The sequence below is a fragment of the Anguilla rostrata genome, chromosome 16 (assembly GCF_018555375.3).
Source record: "Anguilla rostrata isolate EN2019 chromosome 16, ASM1855537v3, whole genome shotgun sequence".
Classification (NCBI taxonomy): Eukaryota; Metazoa; Chordata; class Actinopteri; order Anguilliformes; family Anguillidae; genus Anguilla; species Anguilla rostrata.
Window position 1 is genome coordinate 11,040,313 of NC_057948.1, and position 27,897 is coordinate 11,068,209.

General features: G+C 44.8%; 1 protein-coding gene across 4 annotated transcripts in view; it reads left to right on the plus strand.

Annotated features, from left to right (window-relative positions):
• The window catches only part of LOC135241881 (NT-3 growth factor receptor-like), a 362,434-nt gene extending 334,739 nt beyond the window's left edge, over nucleotides 1-27,695 (plus strand). For all 4 annotated transcript variants that reach the window (XM_064312636.1, XM_064312637.1, XM_064312638.1 and 1 more), the window contains 3 exons: nucleotides 5,685-5,928; nucleotides 17,890-18,048; nucleotides 22,481-27,695. In XM_064312636.1, the coding sequence (XP_064168706.1) occupies nucleotides 5,685-5,928; nucleotides 17,890-18,048; nucleotides 22,481-22,666 (589 nt within the window). In that variant the 3' untranslated portion in view covers nucleotides 22,667-27,695. The remainder of the gene's footprint in view (nucleotides 1-5,684; nucleotides 5,929-17,889; nucleotides 18,049-22,480) is intronic.
• The last annotated feature ends 202 nt before the right edge of the window (nucleotides 27,696-27,897 follow it).

A 27,897-nucleotide genomic window follows, 5' to 3' on the forward strand; every position in this document is an offset into this window, starting at 1 on the left:
TAACAGGGGTGTCCAGTGTAATCCAAGAAGGGTTACACTGGACACCCCTGTGGTGTAGGCTTTGGATCTAGCCCAGCCCAGCATTCAACTAATCTGTTCACGACCAGTAATGTTCAAGAACCAATTATCAGTATCGCACCAGGTATATTAGTGCTGCAGTAGAACACCAGCCTGCAGCCACACCGCCCTTTCCGATTGGACGCTCTGCAGTCCAAGAACGGCAAATTATACAAGTTGATAATAATTTTTTTTTAATGCTAATGCTATAAAGTGCCTGTGTGATATCTCCTCATGCCAGGTTTGATGCCTGTGTCTAATCTTGAAAGCTGACCCACAACCCCCTGTCCCACAAAATAGCAGCGTAACGAACCGAGACGCCGGATGCCGAAACCCCCCCCCCCCCCCCCCCGTGTGCTAACGATGCGAGCGGCTGCGGCGGCTCCCCCCCGGCCAGGCGCTCGGAGTCCGTCATCCACCATTCCAGGCGACGGACCCGAGCCTCACCCCTGGCGCTTCCGCACAATCCCCGCATATCTCCGAATAATTACACGCGGAACGATCGACGCGCAACTGCGCTGTCCTTCCTGCGAACCGCTTTGCCATTTGGAAAAAAAGAGAGGAAGAAAGAAAGAAAGGGAGGAAGAAAAAACGTCCGTATTGGTGCCGTGGGCCGGAGGTCCGGGGAAGGCTGTGATTAGTGAATTATTCCCCCTCAGAGGAGCGGGTGTCGGAGGGAAAACGGAGGCGGATTGGCTGTTTATAGCCTGTTTTCGCCAGGCCTGTTGGGGGGGCTGGCAGCACTCCCCCGCTTATGGAGGAGTACAGGTGGAGGTTGAGGTTTGGGGGCTTAAAGTGTGAGACGGTGAATTGCCGGCTGTGAAGCCCGGCGCGCACTAGTGGAGAGAGAGAAGAGAGGAGAATATAGAAGGGAAGCGAGGAGGAGAAGGAGGAGAGAGAGAGAGAGAGAGAATAAAAGAGAGCGAGAGAAAAAGAGAGAGAGTGCGCCGTGTCAGAAATGCAGATTCATCAGTGTGCCTCCGTCAGGGAGGTGGGCCTGTGATTCTGCTTGAGACCTGGACAGAGAGTTACGACGTCTGGTTATGGGTTCGATTCCCTGGCGGGGTGTCGTACCGTCGTGTACCAGCTACTTAACCCAGATTGCTTCAGTAAATATCCAGCTGTATAAATCGATTGCGTATAAAAAAAAGAATGTAAGCTTTGTAAGCCCCTCTAAATAAGAGCGTCTCCTAAACGGTTAATATGTAAATGTTAATTCCGTTCAGGTCAGGTTGACTTGAGTAAAACGAGTCATAATAAGTACTACCCTGTAGGACAGTGGTTCTCAGACTGGGGGACCACTGGGTATTCTCTGCGAACACCCAGTCGTAGAAACAATTAATCTTCCGGGAGAAATAAAAGATGACCCGAAACCTCCCACAGAGCATTCCTATTCCGTCCCTGCAATAGTCAAACTCCTTGCAACCTTGCAATCTTGCATCTGGATTCATTCGATCGACAGTTGCTGCCACAGCTGAAATATCGCAGGCGGCATTTCGTTGTGCGCCGTCCACATTGCTGGATGTGCTCTTTTGGCACAACAGCAGATACATAAATTTCCCCACATCCAATGAAGATTCAGTGCACTGAACAGCACCTTTTAAGCTATGCTTCATACTCAAAATGCGATTAGAAGGCAGTCCCATTCGCAGATTGCGTAATTAGCTGTAGCCTTAGTAAATAAGACGTTAATTTCACGCAGACTGCATACACACCAGCGTACCCTCATCAGGCTGCATTTTGTGCTGTGAGTTTTATGTATGTAAATGTGGCCCTGAGTGATGAAACTAGGTGGACGCATTGGCGTTGCCATCCTGAGACCAACTATGAACCACAAGGTGGCGCTATGCAGCTCAACTATTTTTTAAAAATGAAAAGGTTCTCTAAAAAATCGGATTTTTTCTAGACATTTGATGCTTGCCAGGCTGACTAAGCACCTCATTAGGGGAATATGGAGATGTATGTTTTTTGCATTTGCCAGTGTATTCCATTTAATTCCATAAAAGGTTTTATTAATTGCTTAATTTTGTTCCTTACATTTGTTCGCACAATGCAGGTTTGGATCGTTATCATTTGCTTTGTTTTAGAATTTCTCATTATCAACTAAATGGTTAGTTTTAGTGGCCATGTGTCTATTAACCTTCACCAATTATGATCCTATTGTTTCACCTCAGTCTTTAATTTTTTACCTCTCTTTTCATAATGGTTTGTAATATTCGCACCATGTGAATATGGGACCTCTATTCTTCATGGCATGCATAGAAATTTCTGGCATAATGCGGCTTATGAGGGTAAAGAATCCCCCAGAACACCAAAAGAGCAATTAAAAAAATGATCAGCTTGTTAAAATTCTGGGACTGCATTTGTGGCTGAAACAAAAACCAGCGAACACAGGGGCCCCCCAGGTGATATCCTATAACCACTGCTATAGGATATCACCTTTGTGAATCCCTGTTTCTCCTTGGTCATAAAAATATACACAGCATTTCCTTTTTTTTTTTTTTAAACACGCATCACCCAGATTTTTACATTTTCTCTCTGTATCGAAAGCCCGCTTGTACCAGATGAGTCTGTCACATCGCTGCTGTGCTCCCTGCTGATTTAGGAGAGCGCAGGCTAGCGCAGGCTAGCGCAGACTAGCGCTTTTCCTCTGGAGTGAGAGACGGCGGCCTCTGCTTCTTTCCTCTCCGTGTTTGAGCCCGGGCCCGGGCCGCTCCCTCCTCTGGTGGGTGACGGTGGGGTGATTGTTTGGCCCTGGGCTGCGGAATTCAGTGCTTCCCCCTCGGTCGTGTGCCTTATCCAGGCATGCGGTGGAAGAAGCTGATGGGGAACCTCATTCTCCATATCAGGAAGCTCTCACTCCATTCCAGAATCCCCCAAGGGTGACTGTTCTACTGGGTGATACCTGTCAGAATGCTGGAAAAAACAATGCATATCGGGTTCATCTCTGGACGGATTTCTCATGGGAAGGAACCCAAAGTATAATGGCAGTTACAGTCGCCACAGGCAACCGGCAAGGACCCCTGCTGCTTCTTCCATCTGCTGGACTGAACTCATATACCGATACGCTAATGACCCCTTGGCTTTCTGCCTGTGCCGCACATATTGCAGAACACAGTATAGATCCACATAAGCCGCTTACGGTTGGGGCTAAACAGTTCTGTCAGGGGGCCATTTTTTTGGCTCAGTTGCCCATGCCAAAATTTAAGATCATTCTGAAGTATGGTGAGGAAATGTGCTGTTGATGCCATATGAATGGAAATGGCTTGGAGGTTCATGTTGATGTATGTCATTAAGGGAAATGTTTAGCTCAGAGAATTACGGAGAAAGCATACGTCGCGTATCTTAATTTATTTAGTCGTCTTTTCACAGAGCACCTGGCATAGAGCAGAGATGTGAGAAAACATGCAAAATTCACGCAATGGGTTTTTGAAGCATGGCGGCAACATCTGGAAAATTTTAGAGTTGATTGAATAAAAACTCCTGAGGAGACGGTTGGTTATTGGTAAAGTTGGAGGGCGTCTGCTCCGTGTCCCAAAAAAATCTCTCCAAACCTTCCCACAATTCACTCCGTTTTCTTTGCTGTACAACATATTCTATTGCTTATATGGAAAGGTGGGAAACCAAATATACGGGACATGATCATATTACTGGTCTTGTTTCATCAGTTACAAAAGTTTATTTCCTAAATTATTGCCTGGGGGGAGGTGTTAGGGGCTCTGACGCCTGGCAGATAGGGGAGGGAATTGCTTATCTGATGGGGGTGGGCTTCTTTCACTGGTCTCATAGCCGGGGGCTATTTTTTGGGAGGAGGGCAATACATTCCCAGTCTTCATCATAAAGAACAAATGAAGTCATTGTTTACGTCAAAAGTAATTTCCCAAGAGCATTACAGAAAACCCCAACAGGAATGGCTGCGAAGCACGTACAGTCGCAAAGAGCTAGCCTGCGCGAGAGACGAATGTTAGCGAACATTCCCTCAATGAACAGAACACGGGCATAAGTGTACGCGGTGTAGACGTGACAAAGCATTTTAATTACAAACACAAAAGCAAAGAAGAAGAAAAAAGAGTGAAAGAGAGTGAATGTGCGATCGGCCTGGTGGAGTCTGTGGGCTATGGATCCAGGGCCAGGAGGCGGCCACGTTCTCAGAAGAGCGGCCATGGATCTGCACGCGGTGTTCTGCTGAACAAGCGCGACGATGATGAAGCGAGCGCAGCAGGGGATGCGCGTGGAACGCAAACCGTAACACGTCCTACCGATCTCCCGGTCTAAACTTTGATCCAGTCCTCAGAGGAGTCACCCACGGTCCTCGGCTGTGGCTTCCGAGCTGGAACGCTCCGATTCTTGAATGGGTTGCGTAACACGTCGTTCTCGCAAAAAAATATTTTCCTCTGAGGTAGCGGGGCTTCACTTTCTTCTTCGCCCACCAGATGCCGCGTCGGCAATTCACAGGCGTCGCCCACGCGAAGGAAGACCGCGTTTTCCGCCATGAAGGAATGCGCCCTCGTCATGCGTAACGTGTGGGAGACCTAAGACTACGAACAGGGATGGCGTTGATCTCCATTTCCTTTATTCTGTCAGATTACAAAAGTCTCAAAGTTAGTTTCAGATGAGTTCATGTAACGCCAAAAGGGTGTGATTGGAAACCGAGCGGCCGCCAAAGCCATTTTAGCTCCGTGACTAATGGTGATGCCTGGCATCTTGATGCCGGATTATCTCTGAGAGCGTGTGGCGCATTTTCAAAAGTTTTGACTTTTATTTAAAGTTAGGAAACCTAGGTTTTTATTTTCTGCTCAGCGTGTGGCTGTGAATTGAATATTGACTGACAGAGCAACAACACAGCATTTCTGGCACTGAAATATTTAGCAGTCGTATGGAAAATGAATTGAATTGCTGACTGAGTGAGTTTGCTTACTTGGAACCTTTATGATTTTGGGCTCCTTTTCATCTATGTGACATGCTGGTTCAATGATGTGGTGATACGTGTTCTGTCTAGGCTATCCGGGCTAGGGGAGTGGGAGGCTGCTTGGGAAAAGAATTGTAATATAAAAGATTATGAAAGGTAAAAGCTATGAGGAAAGACTTAAGATGCCTAACCTGTTCAAGCTTAGTAAAAGGAGACTCGGGGGTGATTTGATTGAGGCTTTTAAAGGGGATCAACAAAGTAAACTACAAGAGATTCTTCAGGTTGAGTTCTGTTAGTAGGACAAGGGGACATAAATGGAAATGAGCAAAAGGTAAATTCCATACAGACATTGGGAAGAGTTTTTTCATGCAGAGAGTAGTCAATGTGTGGAGTAGCCTGCCAGGTCACGTAGTAGAGGCAGAAACTCTGGGCATTTTCAAGACTAGGCTTGATGCAGTGTTAGATACTATCTAGCTTGTAGGTAATCAGAGCACTAATTTAGTCAGGAAAATGGCGGGCATTGTTGGGCTTGAATGGCCTGTTCTCGTCATTATGTTATGTCATGTTATGCTAATAAACCATCACCCTGTTTTGTGAAATGATACACACCACCCCTCTTGAATTAGAAATGACATTTCGAGGCAGAGTCGTGTTGGTGATGATGTGATTTCATAACTGTATTTGTGTGCGTATTTGATGAGTCGCTGTCCCGTTCCAGAGCTCACGGCCCGGACGCCATGATCCTGGTGGATGGGCAGCCCCTGCAGTCGAACGGGGAGCTGGGTCTGTCCCAGATGCTGCACATCGCCACGCAGATCGCCTCCGGCATGGTGTACCTGGCAACCCAGCACTTCGTGCACCGCGACCTGGCAACCCGCAACTGCCTGGTGGGCAATGGCCTCCTGGTGAAGATCGGCGACTTCGGCATGTCCAGAGACATCTACAGCACCGACTACTACCGGGTGAGTGAGCGCTCTCTCTCTCTATCGCTCTCTTTTTCTCTCTTTCTCTCTCCATCTCTCGCTCTGCCTTTCTCTTTCCATCTCTCTCTCTCTGTCTCTCTCTCGTTATTGAGTGGCACACAAAACAGCAGGGTCAAGGGTCATCTGAACATCTTTTCATCCTGTCACACTTGTGGTTTTCATTTATTGTACTTGTTGTTTATGTTCAAATTTCAAATAAATTTTCACTTATTTCTATCTTCATCTCAAAATAGATTTTTGAGATGACTTATTTTGGCTTGCCCAATTAGTAATGAATAAACTTTAGGCTGTGTGCATATCTTGTTATTTGAATGTTGCTGCTTATAGAAATAACTTAAATTCTAGAACATTCTGTGCTATAATTTACCTCGTTGTTTCGTTGTTGTACTGTGGTATGCCAGAGTGTGCAGTGTTCTGATCCTCTATGTGGAAATGGCATTATTTGCATTTTTTATTGTTTGTTACAGCAGCTGTGATGAAGCAGGGTTTCAGCCCCTGCTCATTAAAACTGAACTGGATCTCTGTGTGTGATGTGCTCAAGCTGAGGTTTTTTAAAATATATATATTTATGTTTCCAACTTTTCTTTAAAATATGTTTGTTGAATATGTGACATACTCTATTTTGGAGAGACCAGGCTGGTATGCTCTGCTCACATGTTATTTTTTCATAGTAGACAACAGAAGTAAACACCCAAGTGCTACGAACTAGAGGTCAACCGAAGCTGATATCAATGGCAGCATTTAAGTGAGCAAGGAGGCCGATCAGCCAATATCTGCCGATTATATCTATGTGTCTTACTCACAATGAAGGAAGGTGGAAAATTCCAGGTGTAAACTGCATGTGAGAAATGAGAATTCGCCCCAGGTTCTGTACCTAAATGAATTCTGCAAAATGTCATCTTCAGGTCAAATGATGTCTTCTATTTTAGACACACTTGTCTCGGAGAAAATTGTATATGACTTCCGCGACTGACGGTAATGATTACAGATTTTATATAATCAGCCTAATACTTGCCTGAATAGGCGGAAAAATGAGGCCAAGAAGAAAAGGTTAACTAAATTAATATCAATGTAATTTTTTAATGACCCATAAAAAATTGGACAGTTGTCCAAATTTATCATGCTTACGGAGACTGATATGCAAACTTGAATAACCAGGATGCCTTAACCAAATTCAAACAAATGACTTATAGCTAAGTGGTTGTGACAGACCTGACATACTGTATTTCTCGACTATTAGTCTAGATTTGGGTTCTAAATCTGATCTGTGTGGGAAAAGAAAAGAAGAAAAAGACCGTTGAACTGGCCAAATGCATGATAGCGCACTCATAGGAAGACCATTTTTAATATTATGTCTAACAATGCAAATTTTTAAAAACAATCTAGCTGGAAAATAATATAGCCATATAAACAACTATGGTTTTTGTTAGAACTGTGCTTGTTGCCATTGGCAAGCTAGGCAGCACAGCTGTAGAACAATGGATGTGGTATGAAAATAGACATGATACACTGATTTATTTGTCGTTACATTTACATTACATTTATTTAGCTTTTATTTAGGCTTTTATCCAAAGCGACGTACAAAAGTGCATTTCATGGTCATGGACAACTACAGAACACAGGTTCAATAAGGCACGGTACTCATTTCGTACAGTTATTTCTAGCCAAGTACACAGTTCAGTTCACACAGAGAACACTATTCTGACCTAACTTATGCCAAGCCAAACCAGGGAGAAGAACAAGCTACAATATTAGGACAAAAACAAATTACCAAAAGTGCTAGAGCGGGGGTATGTGTAACATTTACTTTTTGCAGACACTCTTATCCAGAATGACTTGCCTAAGTGTTTGCATTAAGGTTGAGTTAGTATGGATAGCACTGCATTCTAGCCATCTTGATTTATTAGCTATATTATGTTGTAATATGTAAAGAAGGATAGCATAGCTAACTTAAGAGCCTCCCTGACTGATTTCAGCAAGGTAGCTAGCCAGATGGTTAAACATGCTGTCAAATGCATCGATAGCTAATGACAGCTAAGAAGTTGCTGACAGCTGAACTGTGCAAACTCATGAAGCTTTCAATGTATTTGGACTCTGTCAACTCAAGGGTGGTATTTGGTCTACTTTATTAATCTTAATATTTTATGACAATAGATTATGTTTTCTGAACAGTCAGTGTCACGTTAGCTATACAAGGTAGCTAGTAAACTAATCATGCCTGGGATTCTGTGTACATTGCACACGGATGAACGTGTTTGACTGTTTGCAAGTGCTGCAGTGTCAAAATATGTTGCTAATACTTTTACTGATCCCAATGAATGGATTCTGACTAATTTTAAGATTTCCTATATTATTCAACTGACATGAGATGTTTCAGTGGGGTTTCAATCACAGCCTGCTGTGCTTTGTTTGTGTCAAAATGAAGAATGCTCCACAGTCATGCAGTGCAAATGACACCTGTTTCCACAACAGAGGACATGCTTGTGCAGCAAACTGTATAATCAACATTCGTGCCAATTTGTTACTGATTGCATGCAGACTTCAGTATCAGGCCAGTTGATTGGCTGACCTCTGCTGTGAACCTGCCTGCCTTCACTGCAAACAACAAAACATAGCGACTCCGCTGGCATTAGGGGTACTGGGGTGGGCTTCAAAGAGCTTCTGCGGAAATACGTCCCCATAATTCATCATGCTACATTCTTACAGATGAAACAAATTCCTTAAAACAGTCCAGATTCCTTTAAGAACTTAAAGAAGGAAAAAAAAAAAAAAACAGACTCTTTCTTGCTTGGTAAGGGCTCCCAGGGTCCATACAGTATCTGTGGCATGTGGATGTTATTAATGGTCTTTCTTTAAACCTTAAATACAGCCCATAATTACTAGGCAGGAAGTAAGTTACATTTATTCAAACTGTCACCCGATCCATTCTGGGGAGCCTGTTTCCCGTGCGCTAATGCCTCCCCTTGCACACTTTGCTTTAATGGTCCTGCAGGGTGGGGATTGATCCCTGCTGCACGCTACGCAGCACTATTAGGCACACTGATTTATTAAAAAATCTAACCTGAGCACACTTGCACACACACACACACACACACACGTTCATATTGCTATACTTGTGAGGACTTCCCATTGTCTTACATTCATTCTGTAACCCTAACCCTAACCCTAACCCTAAGTCCTAACCCTAAAACAGCCTCTTGAACTTGTGGGGACCAGAAAAATGTCCCCACCTTGTGTAATTTTCCTTATCTTTCTATCCTTGTGGGGACATTTCTCACAAAGATAGTAATACATGTCCACACAAACACTCACACAGACCCACACACACACACATTAGTGCATACACATACACTTTGTAAGACTATTCTCGGATTCTGCTCTTGTGACTAGCGTGTGAATGATATTAAATGATATATTTTCAGCATGAAGGATTAAAACAAACACTTTTACCTCGTAAAAGGACATTATTTGGCCTGACTCGGTTTATTCTGTTTTTTTCTGACACTTCATTTTAAATAAGCCATTAGTAATGCACTGAAACCTGTCAAAGGTGACCACCCAGGGCAGAAATGAAAAATGGCTGCCGTGTGCAGGTGACCTTCAAACACATGTGAGGGCAAGGCAGCGTTCGACCAACACCCATTTCCTCTGCAATTTTCCGAGAGCCTTTGTCTCCATCAACTTTTCTAACCGCTGATTATTTTTGCAGTGTCAGCATAACTGGCTTGTGACCACGATTTTACATCCAGAGGTAGTAGCTTTCACAGATTATAAATAAGATCTCCAATTTGGGAACGATGATGGTAGCACATCCTTAAATACTGTAGCGATTGACTCGAGTCAGAGACCAGGCAGATCTGGGATGGCTCTCATGATTTTTTATTTGTATAGCAGAGACCATTTTAAGACCAGAATACAGGAGAAAAATGACCGAGGGGTGTCCTCTGCCTTTGTAATCCCATGTACAGCTAAACACACATTTACAACACACGCAAAGCAACAAGGGATAGCTATGACACAAGCTAACGTTAACAAACAAGGCAGCGCACAGAACATTAGCCAGCCAGCGGCTAGTGGTGTGCAGGTGACCGTAATGCAAAGGTAATATATAGAGAAAAGTGCAAGGGAGTTCCAGTGGCCATCATGGAACGGAGACGTAGGTGAGCACCATGACAGGTTTCACTGGTTTTTTGTAAATTAGTCTGTAAATATGTCTGTATTGTTAATTTAGTTCCCTTACTTAGTAAAGTTCAGTTACTCCTTTTACCTTGGTCTCTTTGACTAGTTTTTATATTCTGATTTGAGAATAGTTAACTAATGCTTCATTATTTATTAATATTTTAGTCAAACTTCATCCGCCGACCTTATAAACCCTTATAACCCTTTCCTGCAGTGCTTAATTTGGGTTCCTCAAGAAGATGTACACCCATGCACACACACACATGCATGCACACACACACTCTTACACAAACTAGCATCATGAGCTTAGTGCTGTCACTGTGCATAAGTGCAGAGATGTATTGCTCGGATAAGGGTTTCGAGCAGTGTAGCCCAATGTTTCCCACAAACATTTTGTAAGATTGAAACCCAGCTTCAGCGGTACGGATAAGCGGGAATAATGAAGTGGTCAGCAGCCGTACAACACTGAGGTGTTCGCTGGAAAAGGTGCTGAGGCTGTGTTTGGCTTGCTTGGTATTTGGACGTGAGACTTTCAGAGAAAACTAGAATCAGAACTCAAAATTGCTGTCGACAGTGCTGTTGCTATGCTAGTGTTGCTATGCCAGCTTCCCTCTGGACCAAAGAGAAAACACCCAGTGCAGTAAGCCAGGAAGGGGAAGGGGGGGGGGTGGGGGGGGGGGTGTTGTGTGGGGGGGCTTTGCCATCTTTCGGAATGAGCCATTAAACTGAATTTTTGACTCACTGCGGTCGTTAAAGATCCCAAGGCACTGATTAAAAAGAGAGGGGAGAGTGTTTCCGGTGTTCTGGCCAAATTCCCAATATGGGTTTCTCAACCTGGCTACCTAATCATCTTCCAGTTTAATTAATTTGATTATCTCCCTCTCCACCTCACATGCAAAATGACCACCTCATCGCAGTGTTAGGGGCAACACATTGGCGGTTCCCCAACGTTCATAGTAAAGCAGTTTGAGATGCTTGAAATGCACTATATAATTAAAAAAAATGTGTTAAAGCTTGCTGTCGTATTTTTATGAAACGTTGAACGCATTACGCCATGGCCATCATTGTTTAATTTTTAAGTATGAGTGATAGGGCCAGAGCTAACAACAGCGCCCCCTTCTGACCAGGGAGGGTGTTACTGCCCAGCCCGAATCGCCACGGAAACGAGAAAGCCGTAACCGCACCGCTCACGTCCCCTCTGCCGAGAGGTTACACGGCAACACCGCCGTCAGGTTCACATTCCCTACGCGATGATACTAACGTCTGAGGTCCCAGGAGGGCAGGGGGGTAGGGGTGGATGAGGGGCGTATGGTGGAGAGCAGCAACAGGACAACACAAGTGATAATGAAATTCTGCGGTTCCACCATCGACGCCATCGATGGTCGATTCCGCCACCCCCCACCCGACCGCGCAGCCTCCCGGACGTCCGAGCGGACCGCTAAACGTCTCGCCGTCATGGCGACGCGAGCGGGCCATTTGACGTGTGACCGCGCTGCAGGGGGGGGCGAATGGAAAGGGAGCGGGCGGGGGGGAGGGGGAGAGCACTCTAAATGATGTCACTTTAAACTATGGCGCAGTTTAACCACAGCGTCGCTGTCTGCAAACCTGGCTGACCCCGCAGACTAACCCCTGTTTAAATATGCGCTTGACATTTCAAGGCTCGTAGCCCACTCTGTCTGACTCACACAGACAGGACTTTGACCACAGCCTGGAACATTCTCCCAGGTATCTCTCTCTCTCTCTCTCTCTCTCTGTCTCAGTGAGAGATGAGCCTGGAGCTGTATTTGTTTTTCTGTAATATTTCTTAAGCCCACCCCCACCCCCCCCCCCCCACGTGGTGCAGGGGACTTGTGATCACACAGCGCAGAAAGCAGTTACGCGTGTACTGTGTTTGTCGTGTAATCGCAGGAGGCTGTGATTCCCAAGTTGGTTCCTAATGGGAAACATGGGGGATATGCCAGATTTCATCCTCTGGTGTGTGTGTGTGTGTGTGGAGGGGGAGGGCTGGCGGTGTTTTTTTTTTTCACCTGATCAAGTCTGTGACTGAATCTGTCTTCTGTGTGTGCGTGTGTGTGTGTCTCTGTGTGTGTGTCTGTATGTGTGGGTGTGTGTGTCTCTGTGTGTGTTCTTATATTTGTGTGACAGAGACAGAGAAAGAGGGGGAAAGAAGGAGTTCAGGGATACAAAGACATAAATGTATGAAAGGGGGGAGAGACAAAGTGAGTTAGAAAACGACAGGGATAGAGAGGGCGAGCGGGTGAAGAGAATCATAGGAAGTCTTGGGTTGCCATGGTGATGATGAGACATTCCCCCCCCCCCCATCAAGTTGAGCTCAAATAGAAGAACACCAACTCACAACACATTTTTTTTCTTTTTCTTTTTTGGGTTTTCCGTTTTTCTGTCTCTCATACAGCTGATTGAAAAGCCTGACCCCTACAGTGAGTGCACGCCGAGACACACACACACACACTCATACACACCTCACAGAGGAACACACACTCCTCTTTCAGCTTGTCACTCCTACTCTCACTTATTTGCTTTCTAACTAGGCGGTTGAACTCCTGAGTTTTCACATCTTCATCATAGTTACTCACAGCTGTTGGATTTGAGTAGATTTATTTATTGTTCTTTGAGGTCATTTCGGGGGTGGCAGTTTTGAGTTTAGTCAGTAATTGCGACATGAGGTCAGAGGTTCCATTTCCTGGTACGGTAGTGGGGCACTGCCAGTTGTACCCTTGAGCAAGGTGCTTTACCTAAATCACTAAAGTAAATATCCAGCTGTATAATTGGATTACATGTAAATCGTAATCGGGATCATAGCATCTGCTAATCCATAATTGTAATGTAAAAATGTTGTTGCTAAGCACAACTAATGCAAGTTGAACAGAGTACAAACCATCTCCAAGTGCCACAAGTACACAAGTACTACGGTGGCTACAGTACTAGTACTACTCAGGGGCGTCCTAAGGCGGGGGGGGGGGGAGTTAGGAGTAAAGATGATTCCAAGGGACCTGACTGAGAGGGGACCTCAAAAAATATTGTAAGATAGGATTTTCCGGGGTGGTGGGGCCCAAGGTGAGCTCTTTTCATGGGGCCTACCATCCCCGGTGGCGCCCCTGGTGCTGCTACTGAGACAGTGACAGCTGGCAGCAGCTCCGCAGCGGAGGAGCCGGTGCCGTCGCCGCGGCGATCATTACAGCTCTGGAACCGCTCCCAGTGCTTCGCTCAGTGCGTGAAGCGGTCCCCAAAGCGGCCCGAAGCCCCCGAACAGCCCGTCCCCGGGGCCATGTCCCATCCGCTCCGTAATCCGTCCCCAAGCCCTGACGGAATCCTCCGACTTTTTTTTTCTGGTTGTCTTGTTTCAGGAGGACAATGTGCGGAAATCTTCGGGGTGAATTATTTTGCTCAGGAAGTGTTAGACAGTCATCCAGTTCTTTAATCAAAGTTATTTCAGCAAATGTGGCCACGCTAAATATGAATTCGAGTGTTAATTCAAGCGGAGAGTACCGCTGTTTTACAGGAGGTTAAAAGAAAAATCCATTTGGTCAGAAACTTTTGAATTTGACATTTTAATTCAATTACCCAAGCATTCAAACAATGAACATTTTAAGTATTGGGAAAAATATATATTCCCTGAACTACAAGACTGACTGAAGAAAAATGCATCAATGTTCGCAGATCAACCATGAACACATTAAGAATAAAATGAAAAATGTTGTCCAAGAAATAGCTGACACAAAAGGCCTACAGTTTAGCCACTACGTGTTTGTGTTTCTCTGTTTGGATGACAGAACCTCCTTTAAGATTTAGCCCAGAAGATAAAACACATTAACGTTAATACAATTGTTAATAAAATAGAAATGCAAATACAAATGCGAGTGCAAATAGTTCAAAGGAAAAGAAATGTATAAAAAATTCCAGTTAAAATTTGCTGTCAAAAGTTTTGCATTGTGGTCATGCCTATTGCACTATTTGGGTGTGAGGTATAGGGTCCACTCAGTGAACTGAAGTACGCTAAATGGAATGAACAACCAGCAGAGACCCTGCATGCTGAATCCTGTAGAAATAGCCTACTTTGAAAAATCCTATAAGGAATATAACCTTTAAGTAAAATCCCAACAAATGCAAGCAGGGTGGAATTAGGCTGCTTTCTCCTAATTGTACCTGTCCAAAAAAGTTTTGCTACATCTCCATTCAAGTCCACCTAACACCCTCCAATTTGAGGCTCTCAAAACCCAAGAGCTCAGCCCTAAAACCAATCTCCTCTGTCAGCTGGTCCTGAAATTATCCGTCCCGAGTTCAGTCAATCAACAAATCAATTTCAAACCAGCACTGCAGACCGAACTCAGAGTAGAGTAATCCAAATCATGAAAGAAATCGAGCACTCCTATTTGGAACGCTGGGACACAGAGAAACTAAATCTCAACGCAAAGTGGAGCGCTACTACTGGGCCTTGAAAAGAGAATGTGAATCGGCAGAGTATTTCTTCACCTGCTTAAGCAGGGACAGATCCCGACCAGGTACAGGCTCGGTGACCACAGTCTAGCCATAGGCAGACCATAGAAAATGGTGGAAAGGAGGACCGGAGGCAGTGCACGCGGCATTGGAGCAGCAGCATTTCCCCTGAGGGGAAATTGCCCAGAGCTAGACCTGCTATCTTTTCCTGAACCCCACAAACTCATGCACACATATACACATGCGCCAACACACACATGCTCATCCAGGGATACACGCACACGTACACACCCACACACACACACACACCCACTCAGTCACACATGATAGCTGCAAAATGTAACACTGCTCTCGTCTAGCTTATTTTAAGGCCGTTTTACACTTCTAGACTCCTAGGGCCAGATGTACTAAGCCTTTTGCGACTAGTTTCGGGCACAGATATGACGCATTCTGCCCCAGAAGCATGCGTCATATGTATCCACAACCTGGTCTCATTGCCAGCTTGTCATATATTGACGCTTGGGCACAAGCCCTCAGCATCACTTTACCGACGCAGAAGGAGTTGCGTGCTGGCATCAGTTCTTGGCATCAATTCTTGACGCCCTAGGTATCTCCATGGACTTCAGTAGAAACTCTCAGCGTCTTATGTCCACGTCAAGGCTTGCCAGAAGTCCGGTTTTTGGCCGGAAGGTCCGGTTTTCAAAATATTTGCACATGTCTGGTTTGTCTGAGTAATAGACAGAAGAAATTTGGCATTATAGTTTGGCGCCCCCCCTCCCCCCCCCTTGTTCAAACTCGTTCACAATTCCAGCAGTTTGTGTTGTTTGGTTTTCGCAAATTCCCGTGTTGTTTTCATTTTATGGAGTCATTACTTTTATATTGTGTTGTAATTTTGGTTATGTGAAGATCTGGCAAGATACACTGTTCCCTTTTAGCCTTGACGTCGATATAACGTTTACCTTTGGCGTCAACATAAGACGCTGAGGGTTTCTGTTGAAGTCTATGGGGGGATACCTACGGCGTCAAGAATTGACGCCACAGGACTCCTTCTGCGTCGGTACAGCGAATGAGAAGTCGGGAATGAGACCGCATTGGTATCAAAGACTCTAGTGCAGTGGTCTCCAACCCTGGCCCTTGAGAGCTACAGGGTCTGCTGGTTTTTGTTTTCACTTTAAAATCAGCACCCAATTGAGACCCAAGACACCAGGTGAGTTGAGTTAACTGTGTAATCAGCTGCTCTAATTGATTCATGAAGTGCAGTCACTATGAAAACCAGCAGACCCTGTAGCTCTCCAGGACCAGGGTTGGACACTACTGCTCTAGTGAGTTGATACAAGGTGTGCTTCTCTTTTTAGTGCATACGCATTTAAGGGAGGATTCCTACATATCGCCCAATGCATGCTGGGAAACCACATGCACCAACACTCCCCGCAACCCTGATCTGGAATAAGCGGGTTAGATAATGGATGGATGGATTTAGGGAAGGATCGCGCAAATAAATGGGCAGAGATATGTGTCGCTGCTTATACATTACATTGAATTTACTGAAGTTCAGGCAATAAATGATTTTTCCGTGAAATTTCTCTAAAGAGCAGGCCAAGGAGCAAGCAAGACGGAGACACAGGTATAGACCTCCAAGATGCACTGAGAGAATCCTTGCAACAAGAATATCACACTATTTCAACTCCCCAAGCAAGAAATCATCAAATGGTAAAGATTAAGGATCTTACTAAGGATTTGCAGGGCTTTTATAGACTGTCCAAAAGACACAAAAATCATGGAATCAGTGACACCTGCAACTTCTGTGACAAATACGCAGCCATATAAATAATCACTCTTCTGGCAATATTCAAGCTCCTCGTAACATTACTTTATCTAGCATCTGGATCACTTTCCACCACAGCTGGAATATCACAGTCCGCACTTTGTCCCACGCAGTCCGTAGTGCTGGATACGCTTTTACTGTACGTTGCACCAGAAGACCTCAATTTCCCCACATCTAATGAAGATACTCAACACACAGAACAGGAGTTTTTTTTAACTTCACCTTTCAAACTCTGCTTTATATGCAGAATGTGATTAGTAGGCAGTCTAGGCACTAGGTTTCAGTGAGTACTGGAGTATCTGGAGTGCTTGTACACATAAGAGAGTTGCTCTTTAGAATGTAGAGTAGTCATAAAGCGCCACATCAAACAAAATTAAAAAATGCGTTTTGGGCGGATGTATATACGCAGAAGTGCATAATGTTCCCCGCGTAATCAGTTACCCTGATCTTCTTTCGCTCATCGTCCAAAACAGATTTTTTGAGATTTTGTTTGATGTGGGGATTTATGCCCACTCCGCGTTTTGAAGAGCGAGTCTTTTATGTGCAGGAGCACTCCAGATGGTCGTCCTTTCAGCGCCGGAAAAACTCCCAACGCGGCGGAGCGCTTTAAAGGGAAGCGCGCGGTGCGGGCCGCTCTGTTTGTGCGTCGCTGCACGCCGCGGCCGCTCTGACCCTCGTTACGCATCTCATTAGCGAGCTGCGTAGTTAATGCGCGGGCGGGGGGGCGAGGAGCCGGACGCGTCCCGCCCGACTGTCGGTCTCCGTCGCTCTCTCTCCGCCGCTCGCGCGATTAGCGGCGGCCCGCGCTAGCGAAAGCCGAGCGGGGCGGCGTAGCGCGCGCTGTTGCGTGATGGATTAATGGCGGGCTGTGGAAGGGTTGGAGGAAAGCTCCGTTTACCCGTCCTCACCTTTTCCGGCTGTCGGACGAGTCTTTCGGACGTAGCTCAGCTTCGCCCTCGGCTCTCTGACCTCCTGATTGGAGGACGCAGATGTGTGTAATTGAAGGAGACAAGTGCAACTGCGGTGACAGCTGTCTTCTGATTGGCTGGGAGTCGAGCGCTGGTGTCTTTGGCTTTGTTTGTGGATTAATCAAAAATGTTTGATACGCCGGAGTATACTGCGGATGAATGTTCTTCTCATATTAGGGGGACTAAAATGCTCAGGAAAGCATCTGTGTAATTGGTCAGAATGCATTTTTGAAGACAAACTGTTTTTAATGGATGTCAATGGATGGATGAGTTTAATGAAACAATGCTGTTTGGTGGGACAAAGGTGCTCATCTCTGATAGGTCTGAGCAACATGTTAATGGACGTCTATCTTTATTTCTTTCGAGAGCTAATGAGCTACTTATCTCTGATTGGTGGGAGTAATAAATATTTGAACGCTTGATTTTCATTGGAGGGAGTGAAGTGTATTTGTACTGTGCTTTCAGATTGGTTGTAGTGACATGTAAATGGACAAGTGCTTTTTTTCCTTTTAGGTGGGAGGGCAGACGATGCTGCCCATTCGCTGGATGGCACCGGAGAGCATCATGTACAGGAAGTTCAGCACGGAGAGCGACGTGTGGAGTTTCGGAGTGATCCTGTGGGAGATCTTCACCTATGGGAAACAGCCGTGGTTCCAGCTGGCCAATAATGAGGTAGGACCACCATTACACTATGCAGATTGTCAGCCAGGTAGCAGCTTACCAGTAATGAAGCAGAACAGCTGTTACAAACAGTCATGCTGGCAGCAGGTGATCAATAACGAGGCAGTACTTCTGCTACATCACACACACTGTCGCCTAGCCACCAGTTGACCAATAATCTGGTAGGACAGCCATTACATCACACGATATCAGCCTAGGCCTCATCATGCACAGTATTGCCTAGGGGTCATTCAGCAGATTCCATACACTTCATTGCAGTTGATTCTATTGCACATCCGGATGGATTTTCTCCTCCGAGTTACTCATGGATTTCTGTAGGATCTGCTATGAGATGAGAGCGATCTGCTCATTTTAATACTGTGCCGTACATCACACTCCTCCTCCAATGCAGAACCAGCTTCCCTCTGTTCATCTGTTCGTCCTCCAGGACTAAGGCCTCTCCGCTCGTTTGCCATTTTGTTCGCTTTTTTATGCTTTATCTTCTGACTCCGCCGTGTCCTCGCTCGTTCTCCCGCCCCCCGTCTCTCGTAACCCCCCCCCCCCCACGGGCCCGCCTCTCGGGCGTAATGACGCAGGGTTGGAGAACGCAGGCTGAGAGAGAGAGCAGACTGTGATTCCGCCCACTCCCGGGCTGAAGAACCCCACGAGGAGCTCGCTCTGTCTGTGTTTCAAGCAGCCTCCAGTCACGTCACGTCTAACCCGGGAGGGGGGGACCAATCGGGAGGCGAGCCTGCCCCGCGTGAGGGGAGCGGGTTACGCGAGGAGGACGCCGTACGCGGTCGGATCCGTTAGCGGCTCGGCGGGTAGCGCGCACTCTCGCCCTCACACCTCCAGCTTCCCCACGCTGTCTGTCAAACAGGACATTACTAGTCCTCACACCTCCAGCTTGCCCACGCTTTCCGTCAGACAGGACATTACTAGTCCTCACACCTCCAGCTTGCCCACGCTGTCTGTCAAACAGGACATTACTGGTCCACACACCTCCAGCTTGCCCACGCTTTCCGTCAGACAGGACATTACTAGTCCACACACCTCCCGGAGATGTTCACATCGCTGCTAAGTTTCTTGGAAAATAACTTAGTCACACTTTATTACAGGTGATAACTGACGCACAGTGTGCTGCCTAATAGTCAAGTGTTAATACTCAACGTACTGATTACTACTAATTAAAAGTGTGAAATCGGCTTAAAATGATTTACTTGATCTGATGTACCTCGTAGTGAGTAGTCCAGGCCTTTTCTCAATATGGAGGAAACAGTGTCCACTTTTCTGAAGGGGGTTGAGAAGAACGAGGGACCTTGTGGCACTCGAAAGAGGGAGGGAAGAAAAAATACTTCTTTTTTTTTTGGATTGGGACCCATCTGGACATTTTGGAAAAACATCTGTAGCCGAGACCACCTGGCAGGCGTCAGTCTCATAGTACCAGTAGTACCCCACGCTGCAGAGCGGAAGCTTCCGGAACATATGCAAAACTTAAGGATGACTGGAGAAGGATAATTCATTTCCAGGGGTTGCAATTGCAGCAGTTGGCTAGAGTTTGATAAGTGTAAGTAGGCTTCAGTGTGCTTAGTCATGAATGGTTAGACTTTATTAATGACAGTAGTGAAATTTTCTTATCGATAATATCATTTTACAATGTTGCATTTCCCATTGGTGTCTAGTAGGGATGCACGACAGGGGACATCTCGCCCGACATCAACCCTGATATTTGCCTGATCATGTTGGCCAATGCCACATGCATACCTCCTTGTTTCTGCCCTATAGCAGGAATTCACACCGCAGCCAAGTTTCCGCATTCATATACTGTAGGTAGACGAGCGCAAACGTCAACTTATACAGGAAGCGTTCAACGGCTCGAACGCCAAAATGTCCGATAGTCTGCTTTGACCTCACGCTGCCGCCAGTAAATTAATGATTTTTCTTCTTCTTTTTTTGGGAGCGAGCCAGACCAAACTCTCCCTGCAAACGGGGCGATTGACCCGTGAGGTCGTGTTGATGCTGTTGACGCTTTTTCCATTTGCAGCCTCTTACTCGTTACGTTTCCGTGGAGATAATCAATTAGGTTCAATTACCGTCAAGCTCAGTTAAACACGAGCTTGCTGAGGGAAAAAATTATTCGGCCCAAAGTAGGAAACCTTAAAAAGCAGCCGGCATTACGCTGGTCAGCCAAGAAGCTAAAACATCGTCGTTTCATGTTTTTATTAAATAAAAATGTACCACATGTAGAATGAAATCGCACAATATAGTTGAGTTTTGAAATTTTAATTCGGGCCTTGAGGCAACAAGACAACTCACGAGTGAAGAGAGAGGATCCTGAATCACAGGTCACCAAGCAACACAGCGGTCAAACCTCAAGCGGAACTATAACAGTGCTATAACATAATGCATGTAATTGCTGTTTTGCTAGAGCAAAGCTTGTAAAACAATTGCTCTACAAAACAATACGCTTAAAAAACACAACCACGCACACAAGATGGAATTACCTGTAGGGGTTGCATCACCTTATACGAATTGTTGAATTTGCTATTCTTCTTGCTTCTTATTGAAATTATTTATGGCTATGCCTTATGACAAATGAAATTACATACCGAGAGATTATATACCGTGTTTATGACTTTTTCAAGATAGAAGTCATAAAAATAATAAAAAGTTAAAACCCAGACATCAAAACAACAAATCCCTGCATCCTGTCTAGGGGTGGCCCACAAGCAAAACATCTTACCCTGCACTCCCTCCTGCTAAAATTAGCATAAAGCTTTCCCCAGAGAGGCATGCAGAATTAAAGATAGTTTTTATTAACTTACGGAAATTGAGTTTGGTGCTCTGTTGCTCCGTTACTTGTCGGCTGGTGAGTTAATTCTGTAATGGCAACCGACACCCAAGCATGTCACATGTCAGTCGTGGCCAATTATATTTCAGCTCGGTAGATCAAATTAAATCAAATTCCATTGTAATTGCAATTGAAATGTGTTCAGTGTCATGTTGCCGGTAATCAGATCTGGGGTGAATAATTTGGGAAGTTTCGGATGATAGATCAATAGTGACTGACACTGTCGCTGCAGTTGCCCCGGAATGGCCTCAATGCTGTGTGTGTGTGTGTGTGTGTGAGGGGTGTTCTTTCTCTACGCATATGCTTAAGTGTGTGAGGTGTGCGTGCATAGGTTTGTGTGTGGACACGTGTGTGTGCCTGTAGTTTTATGTGTGCCTGGTTATCTGTGTGCGTATACTTGCCTGCAAGTATGTTTATGTACCTGTGTGGGTATGTATGCGTGTGTGTGTGTGTGTGTGTGTGTGTGGGTATGTATCTGTGTGTGCACGTTTGTGTCTGTGTGTGTGCGCTTACATGCGGCTCTTCTGTGGGTCAAACCCTCTGTGATATGCAGTAAATCAGTGTGAAGTGAAGTTCTCTCCCATAGGGAAAGTCCAGAAGAACAGTTGTCATGCTGAATTGAGCGATTCATGTCCCAGTGAATCGCAGTGCGTAATGCTGACAGGGGATATCAAAGACCTTATAAGGACTGAAGGCTTTCACCCATCTTTGATGCGATTATGATATTTCTCTATTTACTTACTCTGTGTTTATATGGGAAGGGTGCTGGTCAATGAATATTTCACAGAAAGCAAGCACTGACATCAGATGCAGGAGGGTGGTTTGATCTCAATTTCCTGTTTGTTTTGGAGGCACATTATATAAAGGCAAACTGCAGCATAGTTTTATTACTGAGTAGTCTGTTTTTTGAATGTGTGTGGGTGTGTCTGTGTTTGAAATTCTTTTTGAATTATTGCAGTGCAATATAAAAGTCAATTCTGAACCACGGAGCATGCTTATTTAATGTATTTTTGTAAATTTAGATGACAAACCCCACAGAATAAATAAAGTAAAATAGTAAAATACACATTAGAAATAAGGCTCTTGGCAAAATAATTATCACAGTTTTATTGTATTAGCTGTGCAGGTCATAGCGGATACATCTCTAAAGAATGGGCACGAATGGTGATTTGCCTGCAATTTTCTCTGGAGATTTTAACAGAAGGAAAAGATATGACTGATCGGAGCTTAATTATGGACAGATAGAAGCCTTCTGGATGTGTTGCTGTGCTTTGTGTAAGAATCGCGCTCTAGTTACGCAAATGGTTGCCTGGCCACAAGTGGTCTAGTTGCAATCAAATTATTATTTTTTTTTTTAAAACAGAGACTCACAACGGAATTTGAAAACAAACATTGAAAGTAAAAACAGGTAACCCTTAGGGAAATGGGATTTACCGAAATAAACAATACAACGGACTTATCACAACACAACACCGGGTGAATCTAAAACGTATTGCGGTTAGTTCATTTTTAACGGTAAAAAAAACATTGGTGTTACTTCCGAAAAGTCCACACTCATACATGACTCTTCCCCTTTCCCCACCCCCCTCTCAGGTGATTGAGTGCATCATGCAGGGGCGTGTCCTGGAGAGGCCTCGGATCTGCCCCAAGGAGGTGTACGACATCATGCTGGGCTGCTGGCAGAGGGAGCCTCAGCAGCGCCTTAACATCAAGGACGTCCAGAAGATCCTGTACGCCATGGGCAAGGCCACGCCCGTCTACCTGGACATCCTGGGCTGAGGCCTCAGCGAGGTGGGGGGGGGCCGAGGGGGGGCTGAACGGGCCGGGCGGGCCGGAAAACCCCGGGGGAGGAGAACCAAACGAGGCGCTCCAACTGTCTCACTTTCAGGACGGCGATGGACACAAGTGCCTGCGACACGTTTCCACACACGAGACATCTTTAAAAAACAAAAAACACATAAATAAAATAAAATTAAATAAAAACGACAAAAAAAAAATTAAAAAACGACTTTGAAAAAAAAGAGCACTTTTACATTTTGTTTACCTACACGTAAAGCGTTTTACCGGACGAAGACGAGGAAACGCCTTTTTCCTTTTCTTACGAATGGCCTCCTAGATGAAACAAGAAAAAAAATGTTAAAAAAAAGGATTGGAAAAACAACAACTCAATTGTTTTGGTACCCAGACAGCTTGACAGAAGATAACACTCCCTGGTGTTTCTTATTTTATAAATATAATATATATTTTTTATTTATTTTGTTTTTTCAAAGGTACGGATATCTGCCATATTTGTTGCTAATGATAAATCACCTTTTAGAGACGACCAATTGGCAGGGACTTCCTGAAGAAGGCCTTACCGCTTTCTGATTGGCTGGATCGTTAATGCTCTCAGATGCTCCAGAAGACATCCAATGGGGTTTTATATTTCTGAGAGAGGAAAACAAAATCATCTTCATGAAATGAGAAACACTTAGGAGCCACCAATCGATACAAACAACCTAATTTAATAATCAAATGTACATAATGTAAATTTCTATGTGTCGATTATGTTAACTTATTTCTTATTTTCTGTTTAGATTATTTTAGCTCTTTGGTGTGCCGTTCTGGTGAGTTCAACTTAAACTATTTTGAATCTTCTTTTTTTTTTTTTCCGTTTTGTAATTCTTTGGGACACGATCATAAAATGTACAATTTCTTTTCGTTGTCAGTGAGGTCATTTTGTTTTTAATTTTCTGTACGTAAGTTTTGTAATCAAAAGTACGTATTTGGAGACAGGGTTGAGGCAGAGACCTTGCAAGACGGGCCGACGGACCGCGGAGCGCCGAAACAGCGGTGAAGATACGAGAATAGCTTTCTTTCTTCTATCCTCTGATCTGGGCTCACTTTTACTGGTGATGTTTTATCAGGACACTCTCTCCCTCACAGTGAAACAGTTCAGTGTGTACTAAGGTGATGACGTTCCCCTTTCGCATATTTCACTGAGATCATGTTTATGTATATATAGCAAATGGCACAGGACCACGATGTTTGATTTTTGAATATGATATTATTTAGAGCCATTTTATTCATTAGAGGAGGTGTAATAATGGGATTATTGTGTTTTTTCCTGTCTGTAATCTGTCTCTGCCTGGAATTTATTGCCGCGGGCTGAAAATGTAATCTGCAGATTAGTACAGATTAATACAGCGAGGCAACAAGCGAGTTTTTTTTTTGAAAGAGTGACAGTTAGGTTCAGTTCGGTTCAACCAGTGCAGATAATTCTCAGCACAAAATCAAAATCAGATTTTTATCTCTCACACAAGCCAGTTTTAATATTGTTCCTGCAACACTGGATCTGCATCTGCTGGTAGACACCATCTCATGAGTTATTGCATTTGTCATTTGTTCTTGTGAAATATTATGGCTTCAAGCATTAGTACTGCATGATTTTTTTTTTACTCCCCATTTTAATGTGATCTGGGTTTCGTGAGGAAAACACATTATCCTTGAAAAATGTCAGACTGTTTTGCATTTAAAGAACATTGGGGGAAAAATAATCTGGTTGATCATGGTAAATATGTGGGAGGTCATGTGGGGGGTGGGGGAGTGGGGTGAGGGTGGTTAAAAGTGTTAGGCTGCCGTGCACTTGGCATTCTGTTGACAAATACTGTACCAGGGTGTTGCTTTGAAGCGCTTTCTTCAGTTGTGCCGAGTAATGGGCCTGGTTCGTGGTTGTATGTGCTGCTGTGTCATTTTTCGCTGATGAACGCAGACCCACACGTCAGACCGAAGCCCTGTTCGGACAGGATAAGTTTCACCAGGGGAGGAGCGGTAATGTGATTATTACCGTCTCAGTTTCGTCAGTCCCGTTCACGTCTGCCGTGCCCGTTACTTTTACGGGCTGCACACTCCCACGCCAGTAAAGATTTCAATGCTAAATGCCGTGTAAAAATAGCCCCAGGTTATAGCAATCCCATGCAAATTGACATGTTGGAAAATAGGGATGTGTATCGTTTAGATTTTGCCAATACAGATGCTACAGTGGTACTTTTTAAATGGTGCCTGTGCCTGTACCAATGCCTTCTTTAAAATAAAGAGCAAATGACAACATCAAGGAACTTTTGCATTGCAAAGTGAAAGAAATTGAACTATTTAATTGGTTTATTATAAATCACACTTTATACTTTGAACAATTTGTACCATTTCACTTTTTTTTTTACACATTTGGACTGGGTTTAAAGATGTTACCTGCTGTCACTGACTGAGTCGTCACAGTGAGTGTAACATTAGCTAGTGTGACACCGAAATAAGGCACCGAAATCTGCATTGCGATTTGTCCCAGTAGGGTACCGGATGTATGGGAAGCGGTGCCACAGTGGTACCCAGTTTCGGTACACTGTGGGAAATTGAGATTTCCTGGTTTTTCAAGTGTGGAGGCACAGTTGCGGAATCTACATATAATGCATGGCACTTTTTTGGTATGACAACAATGTGTAAACTGAAACAGACACTCCCATCTTTGCGTTTGTAGAGACTAATTAGAGATACTTTTTCCCGTCCAAATTCATCATTGAATCACAGATGTCCTGTGATAACAGTTACTTTGCAGGCATTGTCCAGCAGACTTACCCTGTCTGAATAGGGCTTTAGTGAAATTATTCTGTATTCAAGCCAACTTGCAAAACATTACCCGTCAAAAGCACCATACGTTCATTCATGCATTCCTCGCACATTCTGGCCTGTCAGTTTTAAGTGATTGAGATATGTGCTGAGGTGACTTTAACAGAAATATGCCTTTCCGATCAAGAAGGACTGTTCAGAGATAATATTTTGCTCTTATTTCCCAGTGTCTAAGATGTGAAAATGTTCTGGTCTAGCACCTCATTTTATTTTAATTGTACACATAAGGCATTTCAAACATCTCATAAGCATGGTGTAACTATTTCATTAACTGTCATAAACATGTGCAATGTTTTGTGGTGGCAGAGGTAATGTGGTATTGTGGCTGCTGAACAGAACTGACACACGTGCTCATGAAAAGGTAGCGTATCGCACCATAAGAGCCGTTATAAAGCACAGTATTTGCTTATAACTACTTTGTAAGCTGGTAATGCTGTGCTGGAGCGCTTATAACTGTGTAATAAATGCCTGCTGAAGGTACACTGAATGTAAAGTGTGATGCTCAGAGGCTACAAGTGATTTAGCGTTCAGCAGAGGTAGGCCTCAGTCCTCCAGCTCTTAGTCTTGGCTCTGGTATCTGTCAGTCACCAAATTTCCATAATTTTCATCCTTTTTCATACCTGAAAATTCGTACCTTCCGCTAATCTCGTGGAGAACATACTCTGAGGCTCTTTTGTGGGGCTCTGGCCCAGCCGGCGGAGTCGAAACGCAGCCGCGCAGCGCTCCGATCTCGCCGTATTCTTGGCGAGGCTATTCCCGAGCTCGCCCTGAGAGAGATCACTTTCCCGACGTGTCCGCGGGGAACTCGCTTAATTCTCTCCCCGGACGACGGAGACATTCACACCTTTGCAATAATTTTCCTCTCACTGTAACGTCCCGTGCCGGGCGCGCGCCCGAGGAGACGCGGTCGCGGGTGTGCGCGCGGAGCGCGGGCTTCTCTCACTTCCGCTTTGTGCTCTCGCCGCTGCGCAGAGTCCGTCTCCACCGACCCAGATTAGGGCCTTACGGTGCCTCGGGGCACGAGCCGAACCCGGGATCAGTGGAATCACGCTTCCCCGGCCAGTTGCCTTGACTCGCAGTGCGGCCGTTTCGCCAGGTTTCGCCCGTCGAAGGCGGGGCGAAGAGCAAACGCCTTCGTGCCGAATTAGGCGATTTGTCACGCGCGGTGTGGAACACGTCATCCGGAAGGTTCTACGGGGAGCGTTGAGGACGCGCACAGGAAGTATGGGGCTGGGAGCACAGGAAGACGTATACCGCTGTAACCCTGTCTGAGCTGCGTCTTATGGATATTTCATGCTCGCTGGTCTCATCGGAGCAATAAGGATTAAGCTTGCTTCTCTCGAGCCAAACAGCCTGCTCCTTTTCCTCAGACAAAGCTGCCGCCATTATCGTTTCTCAAACCGAACACTCTCTGCATTAAAATCGGCCCCAAGGCTACATCACTGACTCTCTTCCAGTGCCAAAATTTAACATGCATTTTTTTTGTTGTTGTGCAAATCATCAACGCAATATCATTTCTCCAATAACGAGGAAAGCCATTACAGGAAGTGACACCTGACCATAGAAAGTGAACCTCTGTCCTATTCCTAGACTGGCTGATGACTTTTTCCACCACTAGAGCACTTCAGAGGTTAAAAAAAAAATCAATTTCACCTGTCCAGTGGTGGTAAGCATTTCAGTTTCTTTCACTTATTTGATTTGTTTGATTCAGTTCACAACAAAGGTTCACTGATTCATTCAGTTGTATTTCTGGGTAAACTTTTGGTTGAACACTTCAAAGGATCAATGAGCATCCTGCATTCCTTTAGCACTGATTACCAGTTCTAGCAAAGCCTGTGCCACAAGCTAGCTGATGTGCACCAATGTTAAAACAAATTATACACACCACTTTTTTTTAACTCAATTGTGCCCTGTTTAAACACATTAATATTTGAAAAGGAATATAGTTGCTGCAGTCATGCAAGGAAATTTCACACACACACACACACACACAAACACGCATACACACAGAGCCATGGGTATTTGTTGAATTTTTAAATGTTTTGTGTCTGTATTTCTCTTGAGATTTAGGATTGAAAAAATGTTGATTTATGTCTCCCCAATATACATTATATCTATTATATCAATAAATAAATGACTATTTTCATCATTCGTTCATCTGTCTGCTGTCACTGCAACGGTGTAAAGTTGGGCTGCGATTAAGTACAATGGCTACTGTGCTTTATGGCGTGGAGACGCCCCGTCCTACGGTGTCTGCAATCTTATTGGCTGAGTGCGTGAATCTGAAAAGGCCGACAGAATCTAACATTTCCACTCCATTTACCCTGAACCCAATCAGAACTCAACGACCC